Source organism: Idiotropiscis lumnitzeri, chromosome 11 (assembly GCF_059441095.1).
Source record: "Idiotropiscis lumnitzeri isolate Australia: NSW breed Sydney's pygmy pipehorse chromosome 11, RoL_Ilum_1.0, whole genome shotgun sequence".
NCBI classification, from domain to species: Eukaryota; Metazoa; Chordata; class Actinopteri; order Syngnathiformes; family Syngnathidae; genus Idiotropiscis; species Idiotropiscis lumnitzeri.
The window spans coordinates 6,097,468-6,123,747 of record NC_142401.1 but is presented as its reverse complement, the minus strand read 5'-3'; the positions used below and the strand labels follow the sequence as shown (position 1 = coordinate 6,123,747).

The 26,280-nt window shown below is 42.9% G+C and overlaps 3 protein-coding genes across 8 annotated transcripts in view; 1 reads left to right on the top strand and 2 right to left on the bottom strand.

The window, feature by feature from the left end:
* chd6 (chromodomain helicase DNA binding protein 6) overlaps positions 1–6,878 on the bottom strand; it is a 34,253-nt gene extending 27,375 nt beyond the window's left edge. Inside the window, exons 1-3 of one of the 2 annotated variants that reach the window (XM_088308311.1) lie at positions 6,526–6,878; positions 5,091–5,167; positions 1,398–1,450 (exon numbers count right to left, since the gene is read on the bottom strand). In XM_088308311.1, the coding sequence (XP_088164437.1) occupies positions 1,398–1,430 (33 nt within the window). In that variant the 5' untranslated portion in view covers positions 1,431–1,450; positions 5,091–5,167; positions 6,526–6,878. The remainder of the gene's footprint in view (positions 1–1,397; positions 1,451–5,090; positions 5,168–6,525) is intronic. The other variant, XM_088308312.1, reaches the window with a different exon arrangement.
* A 2,120-nt stretch (positions 6,879–8,998) lies between these two features.
* ripor3 (RIPOR family member 3) lies at positions 8,999–22,073 on the top strand. Of its 2 annotated transcripts, XM_088309235.1 has the most exons (26): positions 8,999–9,233; positions 9,306–9,435; positions 13,871–13,969; positions 14,166–14,321; positions 14,797–14,875; positions 15,441–15,464; positions 15,541–15,594; positions 15,738–15,887; positions 16,075–16,138; positions 16,209–16,252; positions 16,447–16,572; positions 17,036–17,181; positions 17,250–17,376; positions 17,866–18,020; positions 18,347–18,517; positions 19,081–19,183; positions 19,331–19,537; positions 19,689–19,798; positions 19,914–20,064; positions 20,129–20,258; positions 20,606–20,788; positions 21,036–21,203; positions 21,270–21,472; positions 21,583–21,666; positions 21,737–21,827; positions 21,894–22,073. In XM_088309235.1, the coding sequence occupies exons 3-26, from the start codon at positions 13,872–13,874 to the stop codon at positions 21,992–21,994; spliced, it is 2,925 nt and encodes a 974-aa protein (XP_088165361.1). In that variant the 5' UTR covers positions 8,999–9,233; positions 9,306–9,435; position 13,871; the 3' UTR covers positions 21,995–22,073. The 2 variants fall into 2 exon arrangements, 1 of the variants encoding a protein (XP_088165361.1); XR_015845814.1 differs by lacking the exons at positions 21,737–21,827; positions 21,894–22,073 and having other exon boundaries at positions 21,056–21,203.
* A 547-nt stretch (positions 22,074–22,620) lies between these two features.
* blcap (bladder cancer associated protein) lies at positions 22,621–25,748 on the bottom strand. 4 transcript variants are annotated; one of them, XM_088309240.1, is made up of 3 exons: positions 25,639–25,748; positions 23,713–24,058; positions 22,621–23,053 (listed from the first exon to the last, which is right to left on the bottom strand). In XM_088309240.1, exons 2-3 carry the CDS (start codon positions 23,923–23,925, stop codon positions 23,003–23,005), a joined length of 264 nt encoding a protein of 87 aa, XP_088165366.1. In that variant the 5' UTR covers positions 23,926–24,058; positions 25,639–25,748; the 3' UTR covers positions 22,621–23,002. The 4 variants fall into 4 exon arrangements, with proteins under 4 accessions (XP_088165366.1, XP_088165362.1, XP_088165365.1 ...); XM_088309236.1 differs by having other exon boundaries at positions 25,546–25,711; XM_088309239.1 differs by lacking the exon at positions 25,639–25,748 and adding an exon at positions 25,255–25,539.
* Positions 25,749–26,280: the final 532 nt, after the last annotated feature.

The window sequence follows — 26,280 nt, the reverse complement described above, 5'->3', positions numbered from 1 at the left end:
ATATATTTTGGGTTACACTTAATTTTTTTTTCTATACAATTTCATTGAATGATACAAGTACTCATATACAGTACACTTTAGAGCATCCTTAAGCCATTGAAGGAGGCTATATAAATCTCAAGTTATTATTAACATCAAACTAAAATTAGCTGCGAGGTTAACGCGGGCTCAATAAGCAAAAACACATGCACACACTCACACATGTACACAACTCTCCAACACCCGCACTATGCCAAAGACAGACAATGATTCGTATCACAGCACACTGGCTGCGCCTACATGGATGACATCACGTGTTATAAACACACACACACACGCACACACACGCCATCCCACGCAGGCACACACAGCACCATGCTGCAGTGGAGTGGCGTCTGCCAGGCCAGGAAAGCCCAGCGAGCACTGCTGCCGCGTGCAGTCGCACAGCCAATGAATCAATAAAACACACACACACACACACACACACACACACACACAAAGAGCGCATCTCTGACAAAAGTAAAGCGCGTGGCTCTGCAGTTTCAGCACTGCTACTGCAGCAGCCAGGACGCAGTTAGCATACATGCTAAGCTCCTGCCCCACGAGGAAGATTCCCATTCACTGTACTCGGGGTTAGCATGAGCAATGTTCAAGTACTGCTGAGTAGACCTGTCACAATTAATCAACAACTAATATATACATCAAACGAATTGACTACTTCTTTGTGAAATCGATGAATTGTTTTGAGCTATTGTTTCACTTCAATTCTTCCACTGATTTCTCTCAACAAGGGCAGCACATATTTATTTCATTTAACATTCAATTGCCATCCCTTTATTCAAAAAACAGGACCTTATTTCAAACTGAAAATGTGTTAAATGCACAAACATATTGGTTATGATTCAAATGCTGTAACACTTCAAATTTCCCCATTGTGGGACTAATAAAGGACATCTTTATCTTTAGTGCTTTGGTACATAACATCTGTCAGAAAAAAAGGCAAAAATCATGATCACTGCTATTCAAAGTGAGATAATAATAATAATAATAATATTCCCTTTATTAGTCCCACAATGGGGAAATTCGAGATTCGAACCCAGGCCTCCTGGGGAGACTGGGTCCTGAACGCGGCGCCTTAGACCTCTCGGCCATCCTGGCAGATCAGATGTTTGCAAATGTCGTCTTTTAATTCAATACAAAAAAACAATCTGCTTTCATTGTAGACGACAGAAACCGCACAGATTAACTGTTAAGAGGGCAAACTTACGACGGTTTGGACAATTTTGAGTTAAACAAGGTCTTAAACTATTAAGAACACACACACACGCGCACGCACACACACACACAGCGAAACAGACTGATTCTTTTTTAAGGAAGGTTGGAACGGATTAGCAGCAATGCATACAAAGATAACTAACCTGCTGCTGCTTGTCCTTCTTGTGGATTTTCATCTTTTACGTTGTCACTGCATCTGTCCCACACACACACAAACACCCCCACGTGATTAAGAACAAAGAAACAACTGGGTGATTGACACAAGTTCCAATCAGGTTTTTATACTACCAATTCTAATATTGATTACCCATGAGTGACATCATCTCCCGATACTGAGTCCTCGATTTTGATGTGCCAAATGGCACATTAACCCACTAGGATTGTACCAAACATTCTAAACTAAAAAGAAAAATTTGAACCTAGTTAAGCGGCCATTTTCCGAGGCAGAGCATGCCCCGCTCACATTCGTTTCTGAACGCAGCCTCTAATCAGCAGCTTGTGCTTTGACGGACACTTTGAATAACCAAACGGCACATTTGAAAAACTTTCTGAGTTTTTGAATGGTCCAAGTGAAGTGGCGCATTTCCCAAACGCAACCGCGATGAGTGAACATGGATTTTGGGGGCGACAAGCGAAACAAATTCCCCCTAGATTAAAAAAACAAAAATCTAAATTTTTTAAAAGGTGCAATAGAGGAGCTTATGGTCTCAAATGAAAATCCTGCAATACACTGATGCTGCAACAACCAAACCGCAAAGTAGCGAAGGAACATTGTATTCCTCAGTTTACTTTGTACGGTTTATTAGTTTGTAATTAAGTGGTGGAGAAACAGATTTGTCGGTGAATTGCACTTTCGCGGCACATCCTACAATGTTATTTTAACCAAAGTCCGTCTTTTCAAACCCAAATCATTCCCAGGCTAGGAGTGTGAACTTTTGTACGTCTTGCCATTAAATTACTCGCTGAGGCGAGACACGACTCCATATTTCCTCAATTTGAAACAATGATGTGTTCCGCTTCAGTGTGCTACTGCGCCACATGACTGAATCCTGCCATTTGATTTGCCAATTGCCACTTCCTCCTACTTTGCGACGTCCCGCTAACGTCTGTTACGGTTCTGCTGCTACACTTTAGCAGGCGCGCCGTATGAAAGTGGTCCACGCCGTCACGTGAGCTCATTTTAGCGCCTCGCCAGAGGACGACCGGTCAAGCAACGGCCACGAAGGCAAACTGGGACAACAGCTTTGACGTCATGTGCCACGTGCGCGTGCACACACGCAAACCAACAACAGTCACAAGCGCAGTCACATAGCACAATCTCATACACAACGCAAACGGGCTCACACACCAGAAACACGGACACAGTCTCACACATACACATGCAGGCAACACAAACTCACACAAAGACACCCCACACGCATGCAGCACAGTCTCACACACACACTCACACACACGAACAACACAGTCGCAAACACAGACAAGTAACTCGCACCAGGTTTGAAAAAAAAAAAAATTATTAATTGAATCGAATCAAATTTCCTTTTCATAGCCCAATGATGATTCATAAAATCATAAATTGATCCTTTTAATACATCTTTTTTCCCATCAATGCATGTGACTTCTCGCATCGCACGAGATCTCGTCACCACGTGAGAGTAGAATATCAAAACAACATTTAAGGATCAACCAACACATTTATTTTCACATTTGGGCCATTAATGTATGCAGTACATAAGTAACATGATGAATGACGTTCTCTGCAAAACATAATTTATGCACCTTCATGATAACGTAAAATCACATTTCATACGGCCACGTACCAGCATAATATATATAAAAAAAATAAAATATCGCCTCTCAGTTGTGGATAGTGGATAAAAAAACATATCACACCGTTCGCCCATCTCTGTTTGTTGGTGATAGTAAAAAGCTGATCATTTTGTTGTCGAAGTAAGCGCATGCCATCGATGTCACCCAGTAATCTGCCACTGTTGCTGGAAATATTGGCAGTATTCTCACATGGCCACGCCATAACTTGGGACAACTTCATTGTCTCAGGAAAGTCAGTGCTCTATCGAGTGGAACTCCTGAGTCACTCAACACTGAACGACATTCAGTCTTTTGTGAAACAGTAAAAATATATCCGTCTTTAATAAGCAAAACGCCAGCCAACAATGATTATTTTTGAAGATGATTAAATCAGCCGAATGACTCTCCGTACTAGCGAGTATGTTCGATTTAGATAGCCACATCTTTTGATTGTTTCATGGTTTAGTCAAAGACTTTCCTAAAAGGTGTTATGCTTGTCTTTCATTAATGTGGAAATAAAATTGCATTAAAGTGTGCAAAACTGTGAAAAATGATCTTGCATGCAGTAGCCCTAAAGCTCTGAACCCAGAATAACCACTGCTTCCTAGTAACAAAGTAATTAGTACATCCTCGACCATCTCCATGCTTGTCATCAAAAACGTAAATATTCTTTGTTTTTGGGACCATGTTGATTCCACTGAAAAGTCACACCTGTTTTTTTGGACGTTAAAAAAAAATTATTAAAAATCAGAAAGCATAACCCGACCGGCATTTGTGTGTGTATTAGGCAGCGGCCTCCAAACCTGAAGAGGAAGCAAGTAAACCAACGAAGAAGAAGCTTCCACACCAATGAAGATGAAGCGTTCAAACTAATGAAGAAGCAGCTAAACCAGGTGTGGGCAAACTACGGCCCAGGGGCCACATGCGGCCACGTTAAACGTTTTTATCCGGCCCGCCGAACTTGAAAAAAATTAAATGAATAACACTTGTTAATGTTTTATTTTCTGAATACTGTGGTTTTTACAGACATATATATTGTTGTAATGCTTTAGTTCACTTTCATTTAAAATTAAATGTATTTTTTTCTCCAATCAGGTGAGGTTACCAAAACACTCCATCCATCTGTTCCTGGTCCGGCCCCTCTATAAAATTTTAGAACCCATTGTGGCCCGCCAATCAAAAAGTTTGCCCACTCCTGAGCTAAACCAATGGTGCGGGCCTGAGTCAGACATAGAATCAAAATGGACCTCAAACAAGAAGAGTAAAGTTTGTCATGATGACAAATATGGCGACTGCAACACTGGGAGTAGTGCAGTGTCATGGCAAACTGGAGTTAGTAAGAGTCCAAAACTTAAGGCGCATTCCACTAAAAAAGTACTTACTAATGCCATACAAACCTGCCTTTCCTGGCAGCACGGCGGTGATAAACGAGCATCTAAAAAGGAAGCACGTTGTGGCTGATGCCCGATTCCATTTTTGACTAAGGTACAGGCGTGACTGCAAGCTAGCCATAGTGTAATTATAAGCTTTTAAGGTTTTTCTTTTTTTTTTCCATTTCAGGTGAATACCTCATTTTGATTTTGTAGATCAATGTAATACATTTAAATTATACAGAATAGTGAAGCAAAGCAAAATGTTTTGGAAAAATAAAGCTTAAACAAAAAAGTAAAATTTTGTTTAATTAATTTTATCATGCACAAAATATGTATACTAGTGTTTTATTTTTGTCTTTCTAGAATATAGATAGTTTAATAGTATTGACAATGCAATTATGCATAGTGTGTATAATTTTGGAATCTATCTTAAAATGCAATAAATATTTACAGCTAAAAATGGCCACAGTATTGACTTAAATTGAAGTTATTCCAAGCTGAAAAGTTTAATAGTTGTTCAACGTACATCTTAGTAGTCTTTATTTATTGTTGTATTGCACTGGAGAGGGGAGCTCTCTAATCTCGTTGCACTCTTGAGTACAATGACAATAAAGGGATTTCTAATTCTAATTCTAATTTTGTATTTGCACATACCTTAAAGCAGGGGTTTCAAACTCATTTTTGTCGTGGGCCACATTGTAGTCACGGTGTCCCTCGGAGGGCCATTATGACTGTGAAACCATACAGACGATTAATCAACTCAAATTATTACATATACAGTACACAACAAATTGATGGATAACTAATTTTTAAATCACAAGAAAAGAATAATAGCTTGTTGAACTACTGTAAATTGAATCAAATTACTGCAAAAAAAAATAATTTATTACATATGACTAAATGTGACTACTATTAGTGAATAGTCGACGAGTAAAAGAATTCTTTGTGGCAGCCCCCCGTGTCTATCGCGATACATATTGATATTGATTTATCGCCCAGCCCAAGGTGGAAATGCTTTCAAGAGGTCCACTGGAGAAGGGAGATGTTGTGAAATAATTAAGTTAAACTGCACACACAAACCCGGAACCCATCATCGGATTTTCAAATTTGTGGGTTGATTTTAGTCAAACTGAAGTGGCAATCCCAACCAGACTCAGCATTTTTTCATTTAGTTCACATAACGTCTAGTACCCACAAACAATATCTGAAAGTCATAGAATTATCAAGCATTATTATTTGCTGTTGATTCGGGGATGTGTCTCTTTAGATGTACATGGTCATGGAAAAGGTTCAGACTTGGGCATTCATTCCAAAATTGACTTTTACCCCATTGTGGAATTTTTATCTCTGAAGCCTGACCAATGAGGTGCTTTGTTGGTTGTCATTTTTTTTCCCTAGTAGTGTTGCAGCCTTTTTGTGACTTTCACTCGTATTAAGACTAGTTATTGAAGTGTTGTTCTGTTTTGTGATTGTGATGTGAATGTTCGGGAGCTGTCCCAGCCTTAAATCCAAGCGACATCATCGTCCACCCACCTGGCCAGGTGAAAGTGGGCTGACGCGTGGCGACTATTTAGTTTAGTTTATTTGCCATCTTCAAGGCGACAACGTGTGAACGTATTCGCCAGAGACGCAAATGAGCTAGGAGGCTAGGCAGTTAGCTAGCTAGCTTCCATATCGCTCGGGGGGCTCGAAGGGGATGCTAGCCGACGCGGCGGCTAACGTTCGGCTTTTCCGCGTCCGTGTGTGAGTATGCCGCCAGTGAAGCGCTCAACTCCGGCCGAGGGAGCTTCAATAGGAGGCGGTTAGCATTTAGGACGGAAATCACACCAAGGCGGGCGGGGAAATGGGAGACCCTCGCCAGGTTGTGTATAGCTCCTGCCGCGTTAGCCGCCTAGCTCGGCGAGTCTGCTAGCTCAGTCATGTCCCCGCAGCGCGGGGGTAAATACATCCCGACAGCCGTCTCCTCCTTACACGTGTGGAGCTCCGAGAAAAAGTCCGTCTGTGGCGACGCCGCCGACGACGACGACGACGACGACGACGAACGAAGCCCGGCCGGCCGGCGGGCCAGCCAGCTTGGCACACCGCTCACCTGCTCTGGCGGCCGCAGCCACGCTTCCTCTCGGCTCTGCCCGGCGAGATGTCCACCTCCCTTGGCCCGGCGTGCGCGAAAAACCACCACCGCCGCTTGCTGCTGCTGCTTATTTCCAAGGACACAAAATCGCCATGACAGTTCGGAAAAATGCATAAAAAATGAGCGGGAGGGTGGGGGTGATGGGGAGGAGGGCAGCACAAAAAGGGGGGGAGCAGGAGGCGGAGGAGGAGGAGTGCATCAGTGGTGGGATCCACATCCACAAAAAAAAGGAAGAGATGACTCCGGCAGGATGTCGGCCGACTGACTGACTCCTGCGCCCGCCGCTGCACCCCCGAGCTGGAGGAGCCAAAATGGAGCCCAAAAAAGAAGAGCGTGTCTGGATTTGATGCGCGGGAAGTTGGCCAGATACGGCCGCGTGCGTGCGTGCGTGTGCACGCGTGCCGCAGGTAGACAAGCACGTTAGCGCAGTTGGCGTGTGTGTGCGTGCGCGTGTCTGAATGCGCGTGTGTTATTGTTGAGTTTCCCTGTAACCCCCAGGACATCTCATCACGCAGAATTTATCAAGGTTCTCGCATAGATTTTCACAAATAAAGCGATTATAATGGATGCCGTGAAAAAAAGCATGGCTACCCTGTTTCAAGAAAATGCTATCATTTCTGAAGAAAAAAAGTAGCCCGAACACTGTAAAGACTTGTTCTTTACTTTCATGAAAATTAAGTTGCACCCCCCTCCAAAAAAACACATTTTATCGCAGAAAAAAATTAAAACAATGCATAACGAACATAAAGTCAGAAAAGTGAACAACACATGCTGAATGCATAAATGTGCACACGCACAGAGTGAATGAGCGAATGGAAGCACACAAACAAACATGCACACAACCTCACCTTGGGCAGCCATGTTGCCTCAGACAAGTCGGTCTGAGGCAGTTGCCATGGTAACTGATGCTGAGCTCCTGAGTCTCGCGTGTGTTGTACGTGTATCACAAAAACACAAAGCACCCGTTTTGCTGCAGATCAGGTTACGATTATTTTTATCATATTCGTCCATCCATTTTCTATACCACCACCATATGATCAAAACTTAACTGTCAGTGGTCATTTGATTACGCCTCGATGTCCAGATGAAGTGATGTTTTTTAAAAAAAAAAGGTTTCTCTATTTTCACAATTTTTCTTTTTTCCATCCCATTTCCCGTTCTATTTATTTAAAAAATATTTACATGAATGCCCCCCTCGTTGTTATTTTATTTTTTCCATATTTACTCATAAAATAACAGTAGAGGGCGTTATAGTACAAATGTGTCACTCTATAGGTATCTTGAGTTTAGTGGGTCACAAACGTGACAGGACCTTACGTGTACTCCTACTTCTTTTCAAAATCTGGAATGCAGTTTTAATTTGCACCTTGTCAATGTTGCATCTCAACATGAAAAATGACAACGGGTTTTACAGGCCTTAAAAGGATGTTGTCAGAGATAGCAGTCTCCTAGTTTCGTCAAACTTTTGACAGGTGGTACCAGAACGCCCCTTAGCCCCGCCCCCCTTCGGCAGGTTGACAAATGGGTGAAAGTGAACATGTTGAGGTTTTATTCTGGGGTGTGGAGATTTTAGGTTAGCTCATCAGAGGGACAGCCTTGGGGGTCAAAGTTCAGTAGAGCAGACGAGAGACGACGATGTAGAAGAAAAATGTTGACGCGATGTGGCGACCCCTAGCGGCACAAACCCAGAGGATAAACTGAAGAAAAGTCTAAATTGATTGATGACGTTCAAGATTGTGTTAGACTATCAACAATTACTATTGTTTATCCTAAATACACAATTCATTTACAATTTATCAATATTGATCACAATTTCGAAACTGTTTAATTCAATGTAAAATGTATTAAAATTGACACTATAGGTTGTAGGACAATATAACCTCTAATCTCGTTGCACACTTGAGTACAATGACAATAAAGGGATTTCTGATTCTGATAGCGCAGTTTATATATATTTATATCTAAATATATATGCATCGTAATTAAGACATGCACGAATGAAAAAATGTGTCTTCTTTTTTTTTGTTACAACTGTCATTTTTTAAAATAGCAGGATGGAGAAACATACATATGGACCCAATTAAGTCTACACAGAACATTCCAGAAATAACGCCCAAAACATTTTGACAACAGATTGACTGCAGCCTGCACACTGTACACGTCTATATATCATACTGTACATATTTTACGCATGTATGTACTGCAAATGTAATATCTGTATGCCCGTATGCACAGTATTTAGACGCATGTATAGGTTGTGTATGCCAAGGCTTACGTACTGTACTTTACACACACTGTTACATCGGTCCAGATGTATACAAACTGCGGCGTTGGGTGAGCGAAGGAAGTGCAGGGAATTGGAGGGGGGGGAAGAGGAAGGGAGAGAGGAGGAGGAAGTTGAGGCAAAGGAAAGTAAACAAAGGAGGCAGGAAAAGGAGTAGCGCTTGGAAAAAGCAGCAAAGTGTGCAGGCAAAAGTGGGGGAAAGAAGCCAAGACGAAAAAGAAGGAAAGACGAGCAGCAGTCAAACCAGGTAGGCGAGAGCCAGTTCGACAAAAGTGGAGCAGAGAGGCTCCGAGGGGGAGCGGCGACAGCGACGGAGAAGAAGGGATGAGGACGAAGAGCATAGGAGGAGGAGAGTGGGAGTGGTGAGGAAAGAACAGCTGAGGTGAGGGAGACGACAAGTCACGTCGAAACGTCTTAAAAGTGCTATCAGCAACTCACACTCACACACATGCAGCATGCAGCATGTTGACGCCACAAACGCGGAGGGGCGCCCCAATAGTCCAGGATGGAACCTCTGAGCTAAGGAAGCCTTGAACTTGGAGCTGAAGTCTTCCTATTTTTTTTCTTCTTCATGCACACCCCAAGTAAGTAACGTGCTGCTTTTCTTAACATTCATCTGAATATGAATAATCAATAACGTGATGTGTTGTTGGGTGAAGGACATGTGCGGTGTGTGGACAAACAAAAAAACGAATTCCAAAAGCTGAAAGCAGCTGTTGAACCCACAGTTTGGAATTCCAAATATCCAAGAATCCTAACCAGAACATCCAAATATGCTAACATTGAAAGCATCAGTCAATGACACAACAAGCAACAAAATAGTCAGGCGCATCGTATCTAGAAAGAACTACACATTCATCAAAATCTATATATGTGTTCACGGATATCTTACTAAATACATGCAGCAATAATGGTCAGCATCATTATGTGTGGCAAAACAACTCTACATGTATGAATACATTGTCAGCAATGTTGTTTTGTCGTAAAAAAAACTCCTTATTAGTGATGCATTTATTACATACTAGTTGTAATAATACATACTAAGGTTTTCTCTAAATGCTATGCTACATGCTGAAGTGGCTGTGAACCGGAGCAGGAATAGTCAGCAGCGCTGTATATAGTGAGAACTACACGTGGCAGTAAATAGCTTATATTTAGGGATTTAAAAGATATTACTGCATATCAACAACAGTAACTCGACTCAACAGAGTTGCATACAGATAACCTAGAACACATTGATCATTAAATAGTCTATATGCAGTATCGGTGCTGTGTTATAAAGACAAACAAGCAAATGTACAGCGGTGAGCAAGTCAGCAGCGTTGTACAAAAAATAGCATTAAATGATCTAAATGCAGTATATAAGCAGTGTATACTTAGTAGATACTAGTGTATTGTACATATCTGAATGTGCAGCAGGAATAGTCAGCAGCGTTGTATGTAGCAAAACAACTACACGTGTCAATCAATAATGTGTATAAGCGGTATGTTCTGCTGTAAAATATGAGAAGTGCAAAAGTGAATGAACAACAGCAATAGTCAGCATTGTTATATGTAGCACTATGTATGAATAAGCAGTATCTATAATTTATTGTCAGTACAGAAGTGAAACTGAGTTGCAGTCAGCATTGTCAGCAGCGTTGTATGTTGCAAACGTAATATAGAATATAAGCCTTCGACAGCATGCGGATGAGTACAGCAGCAGGAAAAGTCAGCAATATTGAATGTGCAATACACTTGTTTCAATAACCTTGTGGCTGTGAGGCAGCGGAGCGATGCTGAGTTAATGTGTGTGTGCGTGAGCGTGTGTGTGTGCGTGTGTGTGGGTGTGAGTGTGCGTGTGTTCTAGCTCACAGCAGGCGTCACTCATCTGTTGGCCACAGATAGTTTAGCTAAGATAACAGCGAGCGCATGCAGCGACATGTAACAGCCACTAACGTCGGCACAGCCTTTGGTGGTCACATGCAGGCTTTTTAAATGGCAAAATGTTGTACTTCAATCAGTTTACTGGCAATGTGTAATGTCGTTTCTGAGGCCAGTGGAGTGCTGTTAGGCTAAACAATAGAATTTATGTTGCCCGTTTCAGGACAAAAGTATCATTTTAATGGCAACATATAGCCCCAAAGGAAAAACATTAAGCCTAACAAAAGCATTTCCTTAATTTGCGAGGCTATTGTAATTTTCTGTGCACACATTTAGTGTTGTGACGGCAGAAAAGTACCACTTTCCTTGCCAAATGAATACTTTCTGAGACAAGATGTACTTTCTAAAGGGGAAATTATTGCGTTGCCTAAATGAAACGTGATAAAAACATGATTGCATTTTTGTGCACAAAAAGTCACCAGTTTTACCATTTTTGTGGCAATGAATTAGTTAAAGAAAGTGTTTTTACTGGCAAAATAGAAACCTTCTAAGACAGGGGTGGGCAAACTTTTTGATTTGCGGGCCACAATGGGTTCTAAAATTTGACAGTAGCAGATGGATGGAGTGTTTTGGTAACCTCACCTCATCTGAGAAAAGAAAATACCTTTAATTTTATATGAAAATGAACAAAAGCATTACAACAAAATATCTGTCTTTGACAAACCACAGTATTTAGAAAATAAAACATTAACAAGGTTTATTTATTTAATTTTTTTTTCCAAGTTTGGCGGGCCGGATTAAAACGTTTAACAGGCCGCATGTGGCCCCCGGGCCGTAGTTTGTCCACACCTGTTCTAAGAGGAGGTGCACCTTTCCTGCGCAAAAATGAGCAATTTTGCCTTCATATAATAAAGCATTTCTGTGTCAAAATGTAACTTTTTGCGATCAACAATTAACGGCACTAACGTTACCAATTTCGCGGAAAATTGCTTTGTCTGACAACTTTTTACAAAATGTTGGTATGCATCTGGGAAATGTCCATTTTTTTATGTTGGTCATGGTAATTACCTCGTACTTAATATTGCAATTTGGTAGTTAAACTAGAGCTTCGCCTGACTTGTGTTGACTGTGACAATTTTATAGATTTTATATAAAGCATTTAACGCAAAATATGACTTTTTGTGATCAATTATTTTTAAAAAATGTGCGCATCTATTGCATGTGGCCAACCTTACCTTTTTTAGGGGTAGATAATTGCTTGTGAGAGACTTTATTCAAGATGAATGTGACTGTGTTTGGAATATTTGTCCATTTTTTTGGACCTGAGAGAGGTTCTAAAACTTTCTGTAATTGATTGTTGATTGATTAATTCAGAGATTTGCCGCAATACTGGTGTCCATGTAGTTTAGAAGGACTGTCAGTGCAACCAAGTCATTTTGGGATGCCTTGTCCAACATCCTGTCTGTGTGTGCGAGCGTGTGTGTGCGTGCGCCTGTGGGTGTGTGAGTGTGTGTGTGTGGCATAGTTGCCCTCCCAAGGGAGCATGAGTCATTTCTAACCTCTGAACTCCTTGCAGCGAAACGGTCTTGTTTGAGTTGGCGTGAATCTCAAAAGAAGAAGAAGAAGAAGAAGGACGATAAATCTTCAAGATGTATTTCAAATAACATCTCTGGGTTTTGCGTTGTTGTTTTTCTTAGTTTTGTTGTGTTGTTTCAGCGCTCGTCCTCAGTTTCGAATGGAAATGAGAGGGAAGTCCAGAGCAAGACAACAAAAGGAGGAAACGCGGCCTCGCAGTGGAAGATGACTCAGTCTTATGTGTGAGAGAGACGGAATCAAGTGGTATGATAGAAAAGAAAAAAAATAGAATAAAAACAGGTTTAGGACTTTATAGTTCTCTCAATGGGGAAATTGTGGTTTGACCGCAGAAAAGTGGACAGTCACAAACAAAAGAATAAGAATAAGATCAAAGAAGAAAAAAATGTGTACGTCTGAAGGCAAGTCTGAGGTATGATATTTGGAGGTCTGATAAGTGAGGTATGAGATCTGAGATCGGATAGGTGAGGTCTGAAATCTGAGGTAGGTCTGAAGTCTAACATCTGTAGTCTAAAGTATGAGGTTGGAAGACTAAGGGCTGAAGTCAAAAGTCAACGGTCAGAGGCCTGAAATCTGAGGTCCGAAGACCGGGATCTGAGATCTGAAAGTGATTTCTGAAGTGTCAAGTTTAAAATCATAGGTCGGGTGTCTGAAGTCTAAGGTTTCGGGTATGGAGTCTGAGGTCTGAGATGTAAGTTCTGAAATTTGAGCTCTTTGACCTGAAGTCTAGGGTCATGGGTGCCCAATCTTTTTCAGCTTGCAAGCTACTTATAAAATAACCAAGTCCAAGTGATCTACCTACTTTATTCATATATTTATTTGAAAACAGACTTTAAGGTACAGTATATATCGTGAGCACCGGGGAAACTGCGATGCGCCCGATCGACCGATCGACGCAATGGGCAGACTCGAAGATCTCAAGTCATCTATTTGTGATTCTGGGTGTGGCCTGTACCAATTCAAGCCTCAGTGACTCAAATGAAAAAGTAACTTTCGGCGTCTTTTATCCACACCTTTAACCCAAACTCCATCAAAATCTTTTTTTTTTCTTACTTGTAAGCAGAGCTACCAAAACCCGATTTGTGCAATAATCCTTTCCAACCCCCACAAACCTCACATTTTTTTTGTGTCTTTAATCAAGACAAATAGCACCGTAGTTGAAAACCACATAAAACATCATAGAAGAGAGCATAAAGGACTCATTTTTTTGTGTGACTTTAAGAGGCGTGGCCTTTGAAGTGTTCTCATTTTGTATTCTTGTGTTGCATAAACAACTCAAATAGTTGTGGCGACTGTGGTCTGTCATCGCTTGCTTGGAGTTCAAAGTAAAAAAAAAAATGACGCAACGGTCATAACTGGAAAAAATTGTGGTATTCGGGCACTCGTAAGTCAAGGTATTATCTTTGGGAGTCAGGCCTGTGTTTGCTCTCACTGGTGATTGAGGCTGCAGTTTGTGCGGTGTTCGGGTCAGGCATGTGGTCTTTGCCATCAGTGAGCTGACGCGCGTGAAAGGATCGAGAAGCAGGAAACAGGACGCCTGACAACCACTTTTCCTGATTTCAGGATGTCGGTCAAGCTGCGATTTGACTCGCCCTCGGATGGAAATCCAATCCATCGGAGTCGCTCATTCACAGGGTTTGGCTCGCTGACAGGACGACGGCGGTGAGTGTTAGCATCATTAGCATCAGGCTAACAGAATTAGCAAAAACACTTGTTTACTGTACTTCGATTTAATTTTCAGGTATTTGTACGTGAGTACTTATTTTTCGGACAGCTTTTTGGAGTCTGTATTTTTTTAACTTTTAAGTCCTTGTGTTAAATAATTTCTTTTTTTTTACACAAATATCTATCTTTTCAGACCGTCCTCCGCTCGGAACTCATTGCGCTCCAATGCTGTGTCTGAAAGAAAAACTCCTCGAGCTCCTTTGTCTCCCAGAAGAGGATTTGGATCCGCCTGGTCCCTGCAGCCAGAGGATGTGGACCGCGTCTTCCAGGCGCTACGCAAAGGCCTCAGGTAGGTTTCCTCCTCACGTCCCGTTTTTTGCACATGTGACAGAGATGAGAGGTCTTTGGTCTAAGATCCACTGTCTTGAGTTCAGAAATTTGATGTCAATGCTCTGTTGTCAAAAGTTTGAGGTCTGAAGTACGTAAAAGAACGGAGGTCTCGAGTCTATAACTGAGGCTCGTGTTCTAAGGTCTAAGGATTGGTATCGGAGGTCTTAAAAATAATATCTGATGTTGGAAGTCTAAGATCAGGAGTCTGAAAACTGATTTAGGGATCTCAAATCGGTCGTTTGAGATCTGAAGTCTGATGTCTGAAGTCAAACGTCTGAAAACTGACATCTGAGATGAGACATCGAAGGATGGATGGTCAAAAACTCAAATGTTGGAGATTTAATATCTGAAATCTGACGTCTAAAAACTGAGGTTGGTGGTCTAACGTGTGACGTCTGTTCTGTGTCTTTTGCGTGTCACGCATGTACGTGCAGGGAGCATGTGCAGCGCCACCAGACTGAGATGGACTTTCTGTCTTCACAACAACGAGAAACCAAAAGAAATTCCAGACTGGTGAGCTCATAATAACCATTTGGATCCTTTTAGTATACATTATTGACCCGGGGTGTCAAGGAAAAGAAAAGTAAACATTTTTCGTCCCTCCCGTCCTTGTTTTCCGCTTTCTGCTCAGTGTCAAAATGATCTTTTCTTGTTTCAGTTCAGGGGCAGATTCTAGTGGGATACAGATCTACTGGCGATGCAAAAATCCCAGACAAAATTATTCTGATTTATTTATTTATTTTGCTGCAACACACTTGTTTTCTTAAAATAAATATATAACAAACTAATAGATGGCATTTATTTCTTCGCATATTACCCTGATGGATTGGTTTTAGCATGCTAAGTAAATTAAAACCAAAAAATGTCAAAGAGGACCTCGCATCCCTTGTTTTTCTGCATGCGGCGCTTGGTAGAATAAGTTTGCACACCCCTGACATAGACTAAGTCATCATCATGTCACTTGTACGTCAAATCATACCGGATGGCTGAACCTCAAACCCACCAAGGATGTTTTAGTTCTGCTCAGCTGTTAGGACAGTTGATGTAACTTAACGCTTGGCCTTTTCTGTCTTTGCAGGGCTTTCAGTACGACCTTGAAAAGGTGAGCAACTCTTTGCTTCATGCTTCTCAGAATAAACCAAAAAAAAATCACTGTTCATTATTCTTTGGTCCTGCAGGAGATCCGAGTTCAGGAGAGGCTTATCCGAAAGCTGGAATTCCAAATCAGCAAGGTAAACGCTAGGCAGCCAAGATAAACACAGCTGCTGGTGCGCTTTCAATTGCATTATTGAATAAACCGCAGACTGGCTAACACTTGAGCTAGTTGACAACTTGCCGAATATCGACCCTCATCCGTTAATAATCGTACCCGCAGGTGGACGAGCTCTACGAGAACTACTGCGTCCAGTGGCGTCTCTGCCAGGGAGCCGTCAACATGAAGAGAGCCTTCTCCCTGGCGCCCTCAACCAGGGAGTCCAGGGAGAGCCTCCTGGAGCTCGGACGCAACCAAAGGCACAGCGTGCAGGTCGGTACCACTCACAAATTGTTGTTTCTTCACAATCGCTCCCCAAATATGACAACTGTCAAAACACCTTGTGCTCTATATGATCACTCCTCTTCCTCAGAAGAAAGACAACTCCTTGTGTTCATTAGGCAGCAATGTCGTAATTGATACAAATACGTGTCCAACACGACTTGTGTTCTCTCTGCAGGACATGTCAGCCATGGAGGGAGAGCTGGAGGTCCTGCTGGGAGAACTTCACGTCAAGATGAAAGGTCGCGACGGACAGTATTATTTGATCATAGATGGTGGTATGGATCACGTTAATGCCTTTTCCACTTGTAGGTCTCATTGGCTTCGCCCGGCTATGTCCCGGTGACCAGTATGAGGTGAGCGTTCCAGCCAACCACCAGCCAGTACTTCTCGCACTTCTTACCTCAGTGCTACTCACTTCCATACCTACCAAGTGTGCCTGCTCCCCAACTGTCTTACCTACCTTCCTACCTACCAATGAACTTCCTTTTCTTCTTACGTAGCCGTGTACTCTACCTATTTCCTTAACTTCCATGCCTTGTTGGTCCAGGTTGTGCTACAATTGGGCCGTCAGCGCTGGAGGATTCGCGGCCGTATCCAAAGCGACGACGTCCAGTCTTGGGACGAGGAGGAGATGCTCTTCCTACCGCACATCAAGCACAACTTTGAGATCAAGGTGAGGCCTGTTTCCCCATCGAAATAAAGGAAAATGCCATCCATCCGTTCCTGGCCCACGTTCTGCTCTTTCGGGTGTGCATCGTGGCGGTACACATAAAGACACTAATAAAGTAGAGTTATACAATTAAGTCCCAGCGCACATGTAAGGATTTTTTAAAATCGAGAACACACATAAAAAAGCAAATAACAGTTTTAGTTTTATTGTGTATGATGCACTGCGATAATCTCCAAACAGAACTTTGCACACTTAAGTATTCTTTTCCACCATCCATCTTGAAGCAAGTCCGACATCAAATGTGATCTCACAATATCGAAGAACAACAAAACACTTCCTTATATGTGGCGGTTATGTTTCCTGAGTGTTTTTGAAGAGCCCCGAAGCAGAACCGTTGAAAAATGGCCATGTCGTCAAAACTGACTTGCTTTGGAAAATCCCCCCCCCCATCTTCCACTCCACTCAGGTTTCAGAGGCCAAAGGTCTGGGTTGGCAACTGGTGGGCATGGTGACCTGTTCCAGCGCACACTTCTTTGTGGCTACTCCCCAACTCATGCTGGTGGACATCACCCAACTTGGGACCATCAAGCTGCAGCTGGAGGTTACCTGGAAGTAAGTGAGACACACACCACCACCAAACAACAACATTGAATCACATTTTGTGATTTTTGTGTGTGCAGTCCATTGGACAGTGGTGAGAAAGTGGGACTTTTGTCGAGCAGCCGACCGTCAGGGTGGAGCAGGAAGACTTCCGTGCAGAGTTGGACTGCACCCAGCACGCCGTCCTTCTCAGAGAAGTACTTTCTGGTGAGTGTGTGGGACACTGACCGGGTAGCTAGCTCATAGTGGTTGTAAAAAAGATGGGTATCTCGGAAGGTAAAAAACATAGGGATTAGGTAGGTAGGTACATTTTATGTAGCTAGGTAGGAAGCTAATTTGGTAGGTAGCTAGCTAAGTGCATTGTGGAAAGTGAAACAGGAATCTAGATAGATAAGTAGCTAGCAAGGGAGCTAATGTGTCTAGTTCGGTACATTTTAGGTCGCTAAGCAAGAAGCTAGGCAGGTAGGTAGGTACATTTTTTGTTGCTAGGCAGGAAGCAAGTTTGGTAGGTAGCTAGCTAGGTACATTGTCGATATCGAAGGAAGAAGCTAGTCAGATAAGTAGCTGTGGGAGAGCTAATGTATCAAGTTTGGTACATTTTAGGTAGCTAAGCAGGAAGCCAGGCAGGTAGGTAGGTTGGATGTAAATATAAAAAGATCTTGTGAACATATCTGAATCTTGCTTGTTGTGTTGTAGTCAATGGTTCGGGAGATGCAGGATGGAGAAGGAGGAGGAGCTTCAGTCCCACTGCGGATGACAAAAAGTGGATGGGATAGGGGCGTGTCTTTAATGAGCTACCTGTCACACTCATCCATCACATCCAGCCTTTCACAGGCCAAGACACCACCCAGGTACATGTGCACCACACCACATCCAACCATATGTCCATCCATGCCTCCATCCTTCCGTCAATACATAAATGTTTAAAACCAATCATCCTTCCAACCTGATATCCTCATATCATCCTATCCTTCCATCCACCAGCCAACCATCCATTCATCATTCTGTCCATCCATCTTGTCCATCTATTTTAGTCTATCATTCCACCCTTCCAATCTTCAAACCTCATGCAACTTTTTGCCATTTAATCCCACCATTGATCCATCCAGCTTTCCTTTTTTCTGTACATCTATCCATCCATCCAACCATTCATCCTTCCTTGTGTCCATCCGTCCAGCCTCAGCAGCAGCGTGGCAGGTAGTCACACTCAACTTTCCCTGTGGGAGGACGGAGAGGAAAAAGTGACCAATGGGAGGAGGAGAAGGAAGCTGGATGGGGAGGAAGAAGACAAAGAGGAGGCCTGGAGAGGAATGTTTGCTTCGCCTTCTTCTCTCATGGATCTTCGCAGGTGACAACGTCAACATTTGATTCTGCATCTAGCATTCAAGCAGCCACAAAAGAAATTACTAACCGGAGTCCAGGCGACAGCGTGACAGAGACGCAACTTTTTTTTTTAACCAGTTTGACGCTGGTTAGTGTGACCTTTCAATCGTAGCATGCCAGTGATTGGTGAGCGTGGGGGGGATGATCCCTTTAAAAAAACACAGCTTTAACAATCTGGAAATCACATTGTCTGAGATCGCAATTTCGATCGTAAAACAATATCGTTCAACTCGTCACATGGTCTTCATAATATAATTTGCTTGGTCTTGAACCGGTTTTGAAAGTTGGATATGAAGAAGTACATAGCTTAAACCCTCTTCTGACCATACCGAAGAATTAGAATTTGAATGAAAGAGGAAGAAGTAAAAGCTTCCCCTGGTGGCTATAGAACGTACTACATCTACTACTACTACTGGGCAGCTTAAAACTGAAAGTTAAAAACTTTATGCAGAAAACAAAGTAAGGAGAGAGTATTAAAGCTTCAACTTGTAAGTAGTAATAAGAAGAAGAAATATTTGTCATCTTTAGGTCGAGCACTCCCGACATCCTCAAAGACAACCAAGACAACACTGCAGGAGGTTCCGGAGAAACCGAGAGCGGTCCGCCCGATGGCATGAGCCATGAGCGCAAAGTTTGTCAAGCTCCTCTATGTTCGATTATCATAATAGTTTGCATTTTGTCCATAATTCCAAGCGGTCCCCAACTGTTTTCATAATAATTACCTCCTCGTCAAACAATGGAAACAAGACTTTTGACTTCCCCGCTCCCTCAATATCAGGACGTTCAAGCTGCTGCGGAAAGGTCAAGCCCCGGGGGGTCAAGCCCCGGGGGGTCGACACCCGGCGGCGGAGAGAGGCGAGCGCAGGCCCTGCGACTGGGAGCGCTGCTGGCCGAGCTGGAGAAAAACTTGCGGACCCTGCAGAGTTCCGAGAGCCCACTGAGGGTCCTGAAGCAGCAGATAGAACATCTCAACACCATTCTGAGGGTGAGATGCACGTGGTCTACGGGAGGCATTGCAGCTCAAACTGTTGAAGCAGGCTGGGATTGAAAAATGCACCTCTTCACCTGAGATCATCATAGTGGCATAAAAGCAAAAGAAGTCAACTACTTTGAATGTCTGTTTTGAACTCTTTCAGAACGACCTGTCCCTGATGAGACCATCGTCATCGGATGACACCTTGGCCGTGGAGGAGGTTCTCTGCAGTTTTGACTTCCTGTCACATGATGACAACACTTCCTGTGTGTCGTGAGTGTATATCTATATTCATCTATATATATGTGTGTGTGTGTGTCTTTGTGTGGAAGCAAGCAAGTCTTTGTTGTTTCTCATTGAATTGTGCGCGTACATGTCTTCTCCACAGCATGTCTTGTCCGACGAGCGCCGGCCCCCCCTCGCAAAATGACCAAAGGCTTAACGAGGATGATCTGCCGGTCACTCCGCTGACTTGTGGCCACTTGGGTCTGGACCAGGCTCTGGAGACACACCTGGACACATGCTACATCCTACTGGAGGTACGAACGGTTACTTCCGGATGTTCTACGGATGATCGTCTGATGTTCTCGTGGTTCTTCTCAGACGCTGCAGAGGATCAACTTCAGTTTGACTCATGCGGATGTGCTTGAGGATGTTTCTCAGCAAGCAGACGTCCTGAACAGAATCAGCTGCTTACTGCTGGAGGACAAGGACAATATCTCCACTGAAGACTGTCAGTACAACTAACTAACTTACTAACTAACTAACTAACCTGCACGTCTTATTGAAAAACTGTGGGCTTCTGGTTGCTTGCTTGCAAAGTTTGCTTGCTTGGTTGTTGGCTGGCTGACTGGTTAATTGGTTGGTTGGTTACTTAGTGGGTTAATTGACGACTGAGTTGGTTGCCTGGGTGGTTGATTGGTTGGTTGATCGGTCAGTCGGTCGGTTGGCTGGTTCGATACATCGTCGGTTGATTGACTACTGAGTTGGTTGTCCGGGTGGTTAATTACTTGTTGGTTGGTCTGGTTTGACCGGTCAATCGTTGAGAGGTGACAACTTGTCCCTCGTTGTGGTCTCCAGTGCTTCCCGAGGATCAGAGGAGCAGGGACAATTTGCTGTTCTGGGCCGACTGCGTGCGAGACGCCGCTTCTTCTTCTCCATTCTGCTGCCACTCGGACAACTTTATCAACGCGCTCAGGAAACAATACTCGCACAAAATTAAAGCTAAAGTCAATGCCAAGCAGCCCGGGCTCCCAGAAAGAGGTAAGAACAAAGACCTGTGTGTGAGGTTACGTAAACACGTGGCTTTGTTGTTCGTATGAGTCTGACGTGATATGTGTTTGTCAACATGTTTTAGTGACGTGTATGTAAATGTTTATCATTAATGTGTGGGCAACACAAACAAGTCTCTTTTATGCGCGTAAGAAGTATGTGTCTTTGATGTATATTTCCGAACAATGTTTTTGACGCGGCGTAAATAAGCACGGGTGTGTCTTTGATGTGTATTCAGTGTTCCGCACGCTGCTGCAGCAGGTGCAGGCGGCCTGCAGGGCGGCGCTGTGGCCTCCACAGCCTCCGTGTGCTGCCAACCGAGTGAGCGTGTTCCAGCTGTCAATTTACCTGAGACGATGCAACATCCCCACGCTGGGCGAGCATGTCGCCCGCCTCTCCAAGGAAGGTGAGTCACGCCCGATCGTCGTCTACCCCCTCCTCAAAAACTCACAATGCTCTGATGCCGTCGCAGAATACTTCCTGTCAGCCGTGAAGGGTCCCAAGCGGCGGGTTGCGCTGACCAAGATGACATCGAAGGGCGTGGCTCGGCTTCTCCCACTTGGCTGTACGCTGCAGGCGATGGCGACACTCCTGACGGATGCTGACTGCAAAGTGTGCCGGGCTGCCTCCCGCTGTATGAGGCGGGCTTCCGTCTGCGCCACCTTCCGAGCCAGGGTACGTCACACCTCCCGTGTTAGCATGTGGCTAGGCTAACACTCAAAGGTTGTGTCTGTATGTGTGCGCGCGTGCGTTTGTGTTTAACGTGTGTTTTTGTGCGTTTGTAGGCACTCGTTTACTACACGGAGAGTTTGAGGAGCACTGACGTCATCATCCAGCAGAACTCTTGTTTGGCGCTCAAATACTTGGCGGTGAGTGAGCGACGGCACATCAATCCATCAGCCATCTATTTCTTCTGTATTTGTGCGCGTCTATTTCCAGGCCACGGAAAGTGTGGAGCACATGGTTGAAATTCGCAGATGTCCAGATGAAGACGTTCGAAATGCCGCCAAGGAAGCCATCCTCTCTTTTGGTAGTTTATTCCTGCTTTGTTAATGGCTTTCATTCCCATTTTTATTTATTTTTACATTTTCGTCAGGTAAAAAAGGCCACGCAGCCTTCCAGCGGATGGAGGAGCTTGACCTGGAGATGCAGGAGGACTTTTTTCAGAATTTGGAGACTGAGCTCACTTTCCTATAAGGGCAACTGTTGTTTGTTTCCATGGCCAATGTATGGTGTTAACTTTTAATACATATTTAAATAAAGTCAGCTAAACACAGCACCATTGTCAAAGTACCTTAAAATGTGAAATATCCATCCATCCATTATCTAAGCCACTTCTCCCCACAAGGATTGCTGGAGCCCATCCGAGCTGTCTTTAGGTAGTAGGCGGGGTACACCGTGTACTGGTTGGAAGCCAATTGCAGGAAAATGTGAATTACCCAAATTTAATTTTTAAATACATAATTGTACATTTCAAAAAATAAAACAATGTTCAGAATTTGAAAATTTTGACCAAAAAAAATCTGTATCCTTTCCTTCAAGGCAGCTAAAAATGAAAACTGTTGATAAAATATTAAGAGGTAAACATACAATCAACAATTGATATTAAAAAAAAATAGCAACTAAAAAAATTCTTACATTCTTGACGAAAAAGACTATAAAGGATCAGGTTCATTTAAAAGCCGTTTCATTTTCAACAGAACTTCCTTTTGGATAATTGACTTCTCAAAGCTGTTTTCAAATGTTTTTTGTCACTGTTGGTGAAAAAATTGAAATCTTCAACAATAACCTTTTTTTCTTTAGTTAATTAAAAGAACACCATGGGAGGAAAAACAAAATATTTTATTCCACTTAAAAACCAAAAACAACTTTGTGATGCAACACGAGAATTAAAAAAAAAAAAAACATGTTGCCATCCAACTTAAATTTGCGTGTGCGTGTATGTGTGTGTATTGTTTCTTTGCATGTGCTGAAAATACTGACAATCACATCAAAGAACATGGATTTGTGTTTGTGTGTGAAGTAAGAGGAAAAGGAGTGGTCGGCAACGTTGATTGTCCGGTGTGTCAAAGATTGTGAGTAAACACACACACACACAGTCAGAGCAAACAAAATGTCTACCGCCGTCTCCGTTTTCAAGTCTTTACATCAAAGTTGGTCTTTAGTCCAGCATGGCGGCAGCGGTGGCCTGCCCGACGGGGGCTTCTAGGTGCCCACGATTGCGGGGTCGTGGGCGGCGTGTGGCAGGGCGGTGTCCTGGAAGCAAAATGTCAAACCAGATCAACCCTCTGAGGTCACCGTTAACATTCTTTGGAAACAACACAACCCAAAGTCAAGTTCGAAAGACTAATGTACTTCAAAAGACCACAACCATCACTGTTCGCCATTTCATTTTTTTACTTCCCCCGTGAATTAAAAAAAAAAGGAACAACGCTAATGCTCAGGGCAGAGCAATAAAAGTAGTGCTTTGCCGCCATCTTGACCATTTTAAAGATTTTTTTGTAGAAAGTTCTTGTTCAAAAGTAGCAGTTCAATAAAAATCACTTATCTTTATTCCAAGTCAGCGCGTGAGAGGAGTTTCTTTTCTGACATTTCAGTAAAAACTCAGATGAACATTTTATATTATCATTTCTGACATTTGGCCAGCAAAAGTGCTCAGGTCAAAGTGACTCCGTAGCATGATTGTTGTTAAGGAACGACATTAAAGTGAATTGAGGTGCTTCCTTTAGACAAAAGTAGAAATTTGCTGCAATCTGATGACATTTTGGTGCTCATGAACATTGTTAGTGTGTTGAAGAGCTTCCATCAAACAAAAGCAACGCTTTGCTGCCTTCTGGTACCATAGCCAAGAAACCAGCTTTAAGTGAGTTGAAGAGCTTCATTTCGGCAAAAGTAGTGCTTAGCCACCAGCATACCTGGCAGTGGTAGAGGAAACAGTTCCCCCAGCAGCTGTAGCAGATGAGGAAGAGGGCAGCGAGGAAGACCAAGGCACAGATGGTGCACGGCTTCCTCTCCAGCAGGAAGCTGAGCAGGTAGAAGCCCATGAACATGGAGTGGTTGAACCACAGCGCCGGGTTGAGCGGCTTGGGGATCAGCAGCACCGGCAGCAGCCACTGCAGGCAATACATGCTTGACGCCGTACTCGGTGGGGGTAGGGGGGCAGCGGCGGTGAGTGGTGGGCGGTCGGGCGCTGCGCCGTCTCAGCAGAGGCTCACCAGGAAACGTAAAACGATGGCAAACGTTGGTGAGGTCAGCTCATCCCTGCGTGGGCATAACACAATTTCACTTCACTGATCAGACGTGTTGGGATGCCATGACGCGACTTCACTTCGCATCTCGCGTGGCGTGTGCTTGTGTACCTAATCAAGTGGCCTACACCACATCCTGCTTGGCTTAAAGCTACCGCAACTAGGAAACCCACATAAACAACACAATAATAATAGAGTCACACCAACTAATCGACAACTTACCAATTTTCAAATGAATCGATAATTACTTTTGATCAATTAATTGAGCGTTGAAATACTTCTTTTGAATGGAATACTTTCAAAACCATATCAGCACTATATATTCTCTAAAAATGTTTGTTTGTACTTTGAGTAACAATTTTGCATTCTGACATGTTAAGGACCAAAATCATAATTCATTCATACAGTTTCTACCAAAGTCCTGTTTTTGAAGAAAATTAAAACTTTCCTTGAATCCAATCCAGAATCGCAATGCAGTGGATTTTCAAATTGCAATTGGGAGGGAAAAAAAACTGCTCCGTTTCAGTTGATTGGTTGGCTTTGTTTTTATGTTATTATTATTTATGTAGTGTCTAGAAAAGTTGAGTTCTCAACTTGTTCACAGGTGATTCGTTTTTTTGAAGCGATAAAAGACGTTAACTTATTTGAGAAGGGACACAAGTTGAATTGAAAGTAGATAAATTGTCTTTCAAGTCAATTCATGGTTCCTTTGCCTTTATAAACAATCATTTATGGATAACAAACCTAATATTATAGTAACTGACAAATGCCTTATTTTTCAAAACAATCATGGGAAGAGGAAATTGGAAAAGAATAATCGCATTAGATACAAGATTAAGAGACCAAATATTGCTTGAGCTGCTTTAAGTGTACCTAATGAAGTTACGACTACGCCTAACTGCTTAGCTAAATAATTTCCCATGAACGACACAATAAGAATAATAAAAAAAAATCAGCAGCATAAAAAACAAGAATAACAATAACAATTTGAAGAATCCCGACGTCGACCAAACCCCATTAGAAAATGAACGACTTTTTGAGTTGCCAAAGCTTGGGTACCAGCATCGCGACAACTATCAAAGGGCAAACGGTTGCCAGAGGAAGTTAAGCAACGCTTAACACTTCGGCAGAGCGCAAACGCCAACAAAGTTGAAAACATTGCAGATATTTTCACGCCTTTTGCAAAACGCCGTACGCCACTTAGCTCACGTCGTTCACGGTCCAGCTGCTCAGTGCAAACCGAGCGCGTTAGCGGCGTTAGCTCCTACCGCATTATCGCTCCCAACGCGGTTGGCGTAATGTAAAAACACGGCGTCCAAAAGAATCAATATGCCGCTTTGCAATTTGGGTGTTGAGGCAAGGTCACTGCATGAAGGCCGGTGACGCTCGCCGCTTGCTGAGCTTCCGATTCAGTGGCGCCGCACAAAGGAGGCGAAACGCCCCAAATGTGGCCGAACGATCGCTTTCGTAACACTTGAAGAGACCAACGAACGAACAAACCTGACACCTCTTGGCATCATTCTGGCCGTAAAGTGTCCACGAAAAGAGTTTGTTACGTTTCGGCGATTGACTGCGTATGTGTTTGCTATTCACTTAGCAACTCGGCCAAGCAGCTACGAGGACCCCGGCGGCCAGCTGGCAGAGGTGTCCGTGGATCTGCCTGAATTATTCTGTGATTGCTGCGTTCTTCTTTTGGTTTTGTCATGGCGGTTGGCAAACAACAGATATGGTGTGTGAGTCCTAATGTAGCTCAGACCAATAGCGGAGGGGAAAAAAACAACAAAAAAACTATTCATCCATTATCCTATCCACTTATCCTCACAAGGATAATAAATAAATTAAATAAAATTATATCCTACTAAGTATACCTGGCTATTTCAAATGTATAATCACCCTCAGGAACCTAAAATTTTAAACTGTTTAACCTGTTCCAACTTCTGATTGTACTATTCTAATGCCACTATACTTCCAATCCTTTTTCTTGTCAAATAACATTGTCTTTTCTTATCAATCGAAATTTTAAAACCCCACCTGTAAGACCACGTTTGATGCCTGGAATTTACTAACAATAAAATCTACATTTTTTTCCTCTCTTCCATATTGCCCCATCATCCATCCATCATAAATCATTAATGAAAATAGCAAAGGATTTATAACACTTCCCTGTGGTATTCCATTGTCCAAATTTTTTGAACATTTATTTTTTATCCTCACTAGAACAGTCTGTCCCATAAA

Bases quoted from the DNA above. Each gene is read 5' to 3' on its own strand.
- ripor3 (XM_088309235.1), top strand. From the start codon at position 13,872: ATGTCGGTCAAGCTGCGATTTGACTCGCCCTCGGATGGAAATCCAATC. The intron at 21,204-21,269 runs GTGAGTCACGCC...ATGCCGTCGCAG, and splicing joins CGCCCGCCTCTCCAAGGAAG to AATACTTCCTGTCAGCCGTG. The intron at 21,473-21,582 runs GTACGTCACACC...GTGCGTTTGTAG, and splicing joins GCGCCACCTTCCGAGCCAGG to GCACTCGTTTACTACACGGA.
- blcap (XM_088309240.1), bottom strand. From the start codon at position 23,925: ATGTATTGCCTGCAGTGGCTGCTGCCGGTGCTGCTGATCCCCAAGCCG. The intron at 23,054-23,712 runs GTATGCTGGTGG...TTTTGCTTCCAG, and splicing joins GTTTCCTCTACCACTGCCAG to GACACCGCCCTGCCACACGC.